The sequence below is a fragment of the Triturus cristatus genome, chromosome 3_2 (assembly GCF_964204655.1).
Source record: "Triturus cristatus chromosome 3_2, aTriCri1.1, whole genome shotgun sequence".
Taxonomy (NCBI): Eukaryota; Metazoa; Chordata; class Amphibia; order Caudata; family Salamandridae; genus Triturus; species Triturus cristatus.
In genome coordinates, this window is record NC_140584.1 from 948,173,461 (window position 1) to 948,184,199 (window position 10,739).

Sequence of the window (10,739 nt, forward strand, 5' to 3'; positions counted from 1 at the left end):
GTGCACCTCGATTACATTACTTTATACCATGAAGTGGACCTAAATTTTTATCCCACAACTTCTCAAATCAGAGACACAGAAGATGATATTTTTGGATGTGTTGTATAATCTATATTGAGATCTATATTATTGACCTACAAAAGTACTGCATTCACTACATTTTCAAGGTAAATATGTATTTTATTCTTAAGTTCACAATAACCGACACTTACCATACCAATTTGCGGTTACACGCGATGTATAGAATGCATTACTTTTTTCCTGCGATATAACACATGCAATATAGTAGGGACATACCATGGCTACATTTCCATTAGGATTGCTGTGCTGTGACCACAGATATCCTATGCGTACATGAGTAGCATTTTCAGATATACTCTCTTATATCTCCATTAATGAAAGAGATGACATTTGGAGAGCCAGCAATACATTATCGATTCATTTAGGGCCTCGTTTGACATATGGTGGCCTGTTCTCCATTCTGCCAGGGCTTTGGAGAATGTACTCTGTGGCACTGGCAGATTATATCTCACCATAGTTAGAATTCCTCACCAAACAGGCGGCGATCTCTTTGCCTTCACTAGAGTCCCCATCACAATGGCTTCTCTGAATGCACTGAAGTTTTGTTGTGCCAGTGATATATTCAATGTGCATGAACAGTTTGAGTTTGTTTTTGGAAAACAAAAAACTAAGGGCCTGATTTATATTCTGGCGGGCTGCTTGTTCCGCCAGGACGACTGAGTAAACTACTCCGTCTCCCTGGTGGGGGTACTGCCCATTAGATTTATAAATTACTGCCAAGCTGGCGGTCATCTATAAAGCGTTGCCAGGGACCGCCGTCACAGCGGTTCCTGTCAGTGCTTTTAACAGCTTGGCACAAGGCTCATTCAGGCTGACGGAGTCTTGCACTAAACTGTTTTATTTTTGTATTTTCAAAAAGAAAATCCCGAAATGGGATTTTATTTTTGAAAATAAAAAAGAAAATGCCCATTGGGGAGGCGGGTCATGACGGACAGTAAAAAAAAAAAAAAAAAGCTAAATATCTACCTATCCTAATTGGGTGGATGGACATATAGCCAATTCTCTGACGGCTCTTTCTCCGAAGCAGAATTTGGCTACAGAGGAAACGGAGTAGTCACTGCCGTACTCATATTTAATTGGGTGGGCGGACCATTTTGTTGGCAGGGAGGGAACTCCAATGCCGTTGCAACAGAGATCCCTCTCCGCCAACATATAAATCAGGCCCTAAATGCCCCTGACTCTTTAAGAGTTTTTCACAGCGTGCGGAAGTCATTGTTTTTGTTTTCCTTGTCAGGATCTCCATATTTTTCATGGTAGTCCTAAACAGGAACAAGCATTGGCATAGCCAATAGGTCTCGCCTTTGGGACTTTATAAGTGTTTAGCCAGAGCTATTGGCTTTGCCAATGTCTTTAAGCTATGTTGTAGAGCAGTCTGGCTGCTGTACAGCATGTTGGAAAGTTACAGTAAAAAAGTGTTAAGCATTTTTGTCACCTTATATATAACCAAGAAGACATTACATACAAAAGGGCCGGAAAAGTCAGCCTGAAAGCAAACCAATTTAGAGCGAAAAAAGAGCCTGAAAAGAAATTCTAAAAAACAGGTGCTGAGACTGGTCCCTATCGGGCTCTCCATTTTTGCCCTCCACATCAGGATAAAAATTAATCTTAACTCTGCAGCAGGGCCACCCTTCGCAGCCTTTGAAGTATGCAGTGGCAGAAGCAGTAAAATACCGGTAGGGCGGGACACTGTGCTAAGCACAGATGTTTAGCTTACGTGATTTTAAGCCACACCCTTAATTACACCACCCCCCTAGTTTTTCTTCCCATTTAAAGCCGTTTTAACAGCCATGCCCAAGCCCTGCAACCTCGCTAGAACTGAAAATACGAAGAGGCCGATATCAAGGGGACATTATTTCACCAAAAATGCCAAGAACATGGCAACAAGTTGAAGCCATGAGAAAAAAAGAAACCACCATGTTGAAAGTAGGATGAAAATAAAAAATGATCAGCAAAACCTCAAAGACCAATGCCAACTCAACAAACATTCCCTTTGGTAGCAAGTCCTGTTCACTGACAACGGATCTACCCAGTGTTCAGTGGGGCAGCTGCTGTCTACAAGCTTTCAACACAACAGAAGCGGCCATTAATAGTGACATCGGCAGGATGAAAGGGTGAGCGGGACTAAATTCTGACATGCAACTGCACATCACATGAAGTCAGAAGCAACAGCGCAACACCTTGACCAATTCTGGAACCAAAACTAGCATCAAAGTGGCAGCTTGTTGCCAGTCACCCCTGAGAGAAAGCAATTGGCATCAGCAGAGCAGCTTCAGGGCAAAGAAACCACGTGATGTATCTGCCCAGAATCACAAGATGCGCAGCCAAAGCTGGATAGGAACCTGGCTCCTTGTGCTCAAAAACGCTCCAATCCGTAATTTAGCAATTCTGCCATGTCCTTTCCGCAAGCCCCTCTGCCCCCCTACCATTCGCACATGCCGATGTGTTTATAAAGCGCACTCTTCTCTGAACCGAAGTGGGGAAAGTGGGAAGGCAGCATCACTGTGTAGCGCACGAGCCTTGGCCTGAATAACGGGACCCCAGGAGCGAGCCAAGTGTAGGGGTAAAATGATACTCTCCTCGTGTGAGCGTAAGAACATTGCCGCCGTGTGGCGCGTGACAGTCACTGTATGATGGGAAGTTGGGAATTTCTGTAGGGAGTCTAGAGGTAAAGCCATCTCTCACGTGGCGGCAATTGGAAAAACAAGCCCGCGAGAGGTGTGCGCACGCGGGCACTGCAAGGAACGTAAGGAATGCAGCTGCCAGCCTGCGCGCCGCTGCTCGCTCCCACAAGCAGGAGGCCGAGGTTGTAAACATTTACTGAAAAAGGTGGGGCATGCACCCGCCTTTGGCCAATTGTGTGCTTTCCTTTTTGAAAGCCACATGCAAAGGCCAATACAATGTGTGGAAAATCTAAAGCCACACGCACGAGTTTACTGAAAGTCTGGAGTGGTTCCAAGAGGTCCTCTCCTAGAGCAGCGCATGCGCACTGCGCTAGGCTCGACCTAAAAATGACCTATTTAGGGCAGATGGTCAGATGTACTTTGACAGTTGGCCCAATATCAGTTTTGCTGTTAGTCAACGGTTTCCACTAGGGGTGCCAGTGGAGGCTTTGCCAGCAGAAACATGGTGGTCCCTCGACCATAAGTAGAGCAGGGAAATTGCTAGATTGGCTGGATATCCTCTAAGTGAGACTAAACAGGGCCACTAATTTCCTTTGGTACATACATGCCTTTGTTAAAGAGAACACTTGACTTGATTACAGCAAATAATCAATGTACAGGAAGGAAGTTTTGTCCTGTGGCATGTTTCTACATCAGGCACTGGGTTAATAAAAAACATTGGTTATGTCAGTCAATTTGGGTCTGGCGGAATGGAGCAAATCAGAAAATAATTAGCAAAACTGGGGACCTGAAGTTTGGCCATGATCTGTGTTGATGATTCCCTTGCACAGTTTATGTAGACAGAGTATGCCTTATATGCATGTGTATCATCATCACATGCTAGGGAATGCCCACCATAGATGTGTTTCCAATACTACTGTATCACGGACAAGCATTATCATGCCAGGCATGTCCATAGCACACAAGAATTAGCAATACTTTGTGCGTGCCTGTGACTAGATCAGATCCGAGAGAATTGGTATGAAAACGACAATACAGACGGTCCTGACATAGTGATAGACCTGCAGCCGCCAAGTGCCGAGGTTTACGGACCGGATATATGGACCCCTTCTATTGGAATGTTATGCATTGCTACCTGGTATAATGAGAGCTGCTGTTGTTGGTGTACTGTACTTAATCGCTGCAATAAAAAGAGTAGTTGGAAAAAAATGAATTCGCACTACTATGCCAGAGCCAGGATTTCGATAGCAATGGACACTGTGTTGACATAGATGACCACAGGAAGCTAAGGATTCTGCCATTATGCTTGGGCCTGCATTATGCCAAGGGTGGACACAGTTATGCTATCGATATCGCTATGCTAAGTTTTTCCACCATAATGCCACAGTTATGCCAGGGATTGGCACCCTCAACACATGGATAAAAACAATATTCTAAGACTAGATGCCCACCATGTGCTAATAATTACTACCATATTCTCAACCATCTATGCTTGCCAGGCATCTGTGCAAAGTGAAATTAATTTAGCGATCACAAAATGCTTGTTAACATGGTATTTGTACACCACTGTGGCTAGCCATCTAGATGCCAGCTAAATTGTTGTGCCTTTTTATCATGTTAATGTGTTTCAAATTCGATTTTTGAATCTTGAGTTAATTAACTTATGTGGTGAATGTTCTTGAGTGGCTAATGCCAGCTAATATATACTTGTATTTCTCTTCCACTATATTGCAGTGTTTGAAAGCTGAAGATATAGCCAGTTCGGTGATTTACGTACTACGCGCCCCTCCTCATGTACAGGCAAGTAGTAGTTCCAATACAATATGCAGATATTGGCTATGTTTGAGGGTTCATACCCACTTTTCTCACTCTGGTACCAGGCTTCGTTTATACTTAACAAAACTTTGATCTGAAATAGTTTTCAATGGCAGAGGACTGAACGTTATGGACTAGTCCCTCAACCAGAGAGTATGTAATGCTAGCAAAAGAAAAGGACATATTTATAGTTTTCGCATACTAGCACTACAGTGGAAAACTATTGCATTAGTATTGGCCCAATATCAGTTTTATATTATTATATTGAAGTGTGCTTCTGAATTGATAGTGTCACATGCTTTGACGTGCATCGCTTCCAAAATGGTTCACTGTTCCTCTTGTATAACTACTGCTTGTTGATATCCAATAAGTGTGTTGTTTACTTCAGAGAAGATTAGCATGGCCCTGCGCAAGGAGGACATGCAAATTTGTGAAGCGATCCATATTTTTCTCTGCTCTTAAGCTGTCTGCGCCGAGATATTACCCCCACCCCCTCTGGGGGATTTGTGTGCACTATAGGTTAAATTAACATAACTACTGTAAATACAGTAACCCTCTTGACATGGCAACTTTTCTAATAGGCGGCAAAAGCAGCCACTCACATAAAAGAAAATTGCAACATTCGTGCAAAGTTTCAGAAAAACTATTATGTTTTCATTATTTGTTTTAATAATATTTTTGCTTTGTATTATTAACAAACTTACAAATGTTTTGTGGGATGATGAATCACTTAGTATTGTTAATTTATTAGCGCAGATGTTGTTGCCTTGAATTGTACATGTTTTGTTATCTGATAGAGACTTCTAGCTGCAGCTTATTCACCTTAGAATTATCCCCTGGGGCCAGACAGGATCTATAAATTTAGTGAGCAGTACCCCTTTGCACCAGTAGGTGGGGTCATTAGTCTCCGCATGCATCGTCTGCGCCAGAAGTGACATGCATGGTGCTAATATAGGTGACACCCCAGTGCTTTGACGTCATTTCTTTTCTTTCTGCGCTACTCCGCATAGATCAGGCTACCCCCAGTCACTTTTTGACTGACATTTTTTCAACCTTTTGGCAAAGATTGTTTTGAGACATTGTCTCCTGGTGTAGCAGGGATGTACGCTAGAAAGACCGATTTTAAGCCCTGTGGCGCCTGCCGCCGGCATATATTGGTAACAGATCCACACCTCGTCTGCCTCTGGTGCGTCCAGAACAAACATGACTCAAAGACCTGTGCCAGTTGTCCCTCCATGCACCCCAAGGCAGGCGGCGCCATGATGGTCTCAATCTTAGTAGAGAGAAAGGTCCTGAGATTGAGCACAGAGACACTCCAAACACTTGTTGTTGCACTTAAAGTTGTCCGGACGTTCAGGTAAGTCAAACAAACGTAAAGAGAACAAGAAGTGGAAGAGGCTTTCGACTTCACCCCATCCATCAAATTCATCTTATAATGGAGAGTTGGCACTCGAGGCCTGGCTTCGCGGTTAAGCAGCCCCCATTCTGCTCCTTAACTCCATATTGGATCCGAATAGGCGTTGCCAGAGGCCGACTGTAGTCACCAGATTGAGCCTACACCTTATTCCTCTGGATTAGGACTTGGGGAAGAATGGGAGGGGCCACTGGACCCTAACGAATACCAGCCCCCAGATCTCACCAAGGACACCTGGTGTGAGGATTTGGTAGATGCCAGTGGAAAGGACAATTCCCAAAATACTGGCTTGGTATTTCCTCCTATGGTGGCTATGGAGGAGAGAGCCTCATTTGCTGTGATGGTGAGGACTGTGGCCGAGGCCCTGGACCTTCAGCTGCCCTCCGTGGCTGGCAAGATGAGCGTCTTGATGGAGGTGCTTCAGCCTGGGAGTCACCCCTTTAGAACCGCTTCTCCAAATGAATGAAGCCTTCACGGATGCCCTACTTGGGACCTGGTCCAAATCCTGCACAGGGGCTCCGGTGAATAGGTCAATTGCCTGTGAATAGGACCCCAGCCCAGGGATCCAAACTTCCTCACCCAACATCCCATCCCAGGGAGCTTGTTGATCCAAGCCTCCACTTACAGAGTAAATACTGGTGCATTCCCTACCATCCCTCCGGACAGGGAATCCAAAGAGCTGGATACCTTTGGAACGAAGATGTTTTTCTTCTACTATCATGGCACTGCAGTCAGTGAAAACCACGTGCCTTTTGAACTGATACTCCTATTTGTTATGTTACTCGGTAGTTGCGGTGCAGCCTACGGTCTAGGAGGCCTTGAGCCATACTCTCCCAAGCTATTGCTGACGGGAGGGACTCAGCTAAGTTCGCCATTTGCTGTGGGATGGACACAACTGACTCACTAGACAGAGCAGTTTCCCTTAGGTGGCCCTTAGGCGCCATGCCTGGTTGAGAACCACTGGCTTTTTGGGGGCTGACTAGACCTCACTTCTTCACATTACTTTGATGGTACCCGTCTCTTCGAAGACAAGGTGGACTCTGTGCTAGAGCGCTTCAAGGACAGCAGGGCTACGCCAGGTCCTTAGGCCTTTCCATGTCCCTGCCTCAACCCCAGTCCTTCAAACCCGAGCAATCTTGTTATTGAAGGTAGTCACCCCGTTCCACGTAGGCCAATCCGTCACCCTGCCTACTTTTTACACTTCGACTCATCCCTATAAGGAAGAGGAGAAACTCCACCATCTGAACCCAAAAAGAGTGTTGTCGTTCTACCTTGACCACACAAAGCCGTTCTGGGTGGACAATACCTCTTCATGGGATATGTCCGAGCCAAAAAAGGGAAGGCCGTGCAGAAACGAACCATCTCATGATGGATTGTGCTCTGCATTAAGATCTGCTATGCAATGGCCAAGAAACAACCCCAAGAAGTCTGTGTGCTCATTGCACCAGAGCCTAGGTTGCGACCACTGCGTTGGTACGCGGAGTTCCAGTCCTGGACATCTTCCAGACTGCATCATGGGCCTCACTTCACACGATCACCAGGCACTACTGCCTGTCCAGTGAGCACCGGCGGGACATGCTCTTTGCCCAGTTTGTTCTGCAGGGCTTTCTAGTCTAAATCAAGTTCGCAGACTCCCCTCCGAAGAGGAATTTCTTGATTATCTATTTTAAGGTAAGGAATCTACAGCTAGAAGTATCTATCAGATAAACAAGCTACTAACCTTCAGTAATGCATTATTTGGTGAAGACGCTATCTAATAGTAGCTTCCTTACCAATCCTCCCCGCTCTGTGAACGGAATTTCAGGTACAATTCTCCTCCCATTTCAGGGCCCTAATTCCACTCACCAGTGGTCAGTGTTCATTGTGGCTCCCTGCTCCTGAGCTGGAAAGTCAGTAAAAGAAATTGACATCAGCATGCTGGGGTGGCACCTATATAGACACTGTGCATGTCACTTCCGGCGCAGCTGATGCTATGCCGAGCCAAACAACGTCACCTACTGGTGCGCATGGGTAGTGCTTATGAAAAAAATTCCGGCCCGAATCTGTCACCTGGGGATAATTCTAAGGTAAGAAATATGCGGCTAGAGTTTCTACCAGATAAGGCATTACAGAAGGTAAGTGACTTGTTCATAAAGCATCCTTTACACAGAAAAGTGGGTTATTCACAATTTACACCGTGCAGTTGAGAACTGTGACTGAAAAGGAAAGAGCACGTGAGTCAGAGATTATCAGGACTGGAGGTTGCCACAAAGTCATGCCAGAAAAAGACTATTTCTATTTTCCAAATGTAATCTAAACTAAAAAATTTTTTTTTTCGTGAATTCTTGTGAAAACGCTTCATTGGAAAACCTGTTCACCTCTCTTCATCAGATACATTAATTGTGTTGAAAGTGATTAAAAAAAATTAAAGTTGCTGGCCATTAGGACAGTACAGATGAATATATAAAAAAATTGGAAAATGGACACTTATTATACGAGTTCTTCTTTTGCAATATAGTTGGCTCATGTGATGTGATTAATTAAGGGATGCCTGGGTGGGTGTTATGGATGAGGAACAAGCCCAGCTACTTTGTTTTTCACTACATATTGCCAGGCCATAGAAAAGGGCTTCTCTTGATGTACTACGCTTTTTGTGAATTTACTGAATTTTTACACTTTTCTGATCTTACAGGGGCATTGCTTTGATTCCCTTTGAATTTTTATTGAATAACTAGTTTCTTTTAGTATCACCTTACTTTCTAATGCATGCTGCTAAGGATGAGCTTCATGCAATACATATAGTGGTTTCATTTCGGTGACCCGTCTGTATGGTTGGTGGGATTTTGATCTGGTCAGTTCATGTCCATTGTGTGTGGGAATCCAGCGGATATCTGTAGGTAACAAGGTGAGATTGGTACCAATGGAGAACTCAATTTTATGTAAGAGAGGTTCACTACTGGCGGCCTGCTCTCTGTACCATTGTGAGGGTCAATTTCCTCATTCTAGAACTTTCTACCCCTCATTTAGAAGGTAAATACTCTGCATGCACGCACCCGCGAGGACCTCGGGAGGGTGAGGAGGCATCCAGTCAAAGGAAGACCTTATCTAACTCGATTAGGTTATTATGTTATATTGAAGTGGGAATCCACTCACTGAACACCATTGAATAGGCATAGAGGACTCTGGGAAAGATGAGGCTAACAGAGATATCCCAGGAAGGTTGACATCCAGTGTTCGAAAGCCCTTCTATAAGGTAGAGGAGTCTGGCTTCCCGTTTTTCTTGGTGCTCTCAAATCCTACCAACGAGTAAAAGGAAAAGATCCTCCTTCTCTGGCATAGAATGCAACACTTGATCGGTCACTGGTTGTTTATTGATCTGTACATTAATATGAAGATTTTTGCTTTTGAAGGTACTGTTCTCATATTGCACTGAGCGAGTACCTCAAACAGTTCACAAAATCTGCTGCGGCCTCCACTGGACCGAACATTTGGATTTTTCACCCACTGTCACCTGTAATTGTGAAGAAGACTGAAGCCTAAACTCCACTTTTTACTGCCTCTTCCAGAACCTGCATCTTTTGTCTCCTTGTAATGGTTGTGGGGCAAAGGTCTGGAAACAGAAGATTTCAAAGGCCTTCATGAACTACTCTTTCTTGATGCTTTTAAGACTGTCCCTCTCATATCATCATCAACCAATGGTCATTGGATTTGTCCCAGCGTTCGTATCGCGTTTCTTGGCTCTCCTCATTGATATCCACATTGTTGTTCAGACTTCCAGGTGTACAAACTCTCAGTGTTAGCAAGAATCTCTTGTTGCAGGATATTACAGGGACATCCCAGGACCCTGATGGTGTTTTAACAGTATACATTTTCCATCAGCTTCACCTGGTTCTCTTAATCAAAAAGCGGCTTGGACGAAGTTCTGAAACATGGCAAAGTTTCTCTCTTCAGTCATCTCAAAACCTGCTCCATCTTTCACTCAGTCGAACATAATTTTCTTCTCCTTACTTTCAGGGAAGTTTCCAACATTGACCAGCTTGTTCTTATAGGGCATCATGCTTTGCTGCATTAAATCTATTTTGTTATGTATTTCAGAGAAGTCCATTAAGAATTGTATTGCCTTGTAGTAAACATGTTGAGTCTGCTTGTACCGCTCAGGAAGGCACTGACATTCTAAAGTGTGATTAGCCACACCCCTTTACCGCCACCAACTTCAATATAAAAGGTGCATAAAAAGATGAAACTTAATGAATTGGAATCAGACCACATAGCTGCAATTACCAATTGAATTCGTTTATTTTGAGGAGATAAATGTCAAACAATCATCACTGGTATTTTGAAACAGTTCCCTGTTAACCCCTTCCCCGCTCATGACGGAACCGATCCGTCATGAGCCATGGTTGCCGTGTGCTCATGATGGGGCGGTTCCGTCATGCCGCGACCGTTGGCGGCCGCTCCGCCCACGCGGCGCTGTTTCCCCGCCTGTGCGGGGGGACAATGCAACTGGGCGGAGTCATGACGGAACCACTCCGTCATGAGCACAGCTCAACCGTGGCTCATGACGGAGTGGCTCCGTCATGAGCACAGCGCCACCGCGCTGCCCCCCCGCACCCCCCAGCACTGCGGCGGAATTCCCGCCGCAGCGAAGGGGTTAAGGTATAAAATGTAGAGCTCCTTATATTTCTAATTGCATATAATAATTTTGTATGAACAGTATGTTTTTACCAGTGGGGAAAATGTCTTCAGATATTGTTCTTTATTGCTTTAGGTACGACATAATCAACTAAGGTATAGAGTTGCAGTTAAATTACTTTTGAATCTGGCTGGTG

The 10,739-nt window shown here is 44.5% G+C and overlaps 1 protein-coding gene and 1 pseudogene across 3 annotated transcripts in view; both read left to right on the plus strand.

The window, feature by feature from the left end:
• Positions 1 to 10,739, plus strand: part of DHRS11 (dehydrogenase/reductase 11) — a 429,632-nt gene that overhangs the window by 260,309 nt on the left and 158,584 nt on the right. The window contains exon 6 of one of the 3 annotated variants that reach the window (XM_085649464.1): positions 4,437 to 4,502. The exons of the other annotated variants lie outside the window; for them this stretch is intronic. Within the exon in view, the coding sequence (XP_085505590.1) occupies positions 4,437 to 4,502 (66 nt within the window). The remainder of the gene's footprint in view (positions 1 to 4,436; positions 4,503 to 10,739) is intronic. 3 annotated transcript variants of the gene reach the window in all.
• LOC146858860 (U6 spliceosomal RNA) lies at positions 4,869 to 4,967 on the plus strand (annotated as a pseudogene).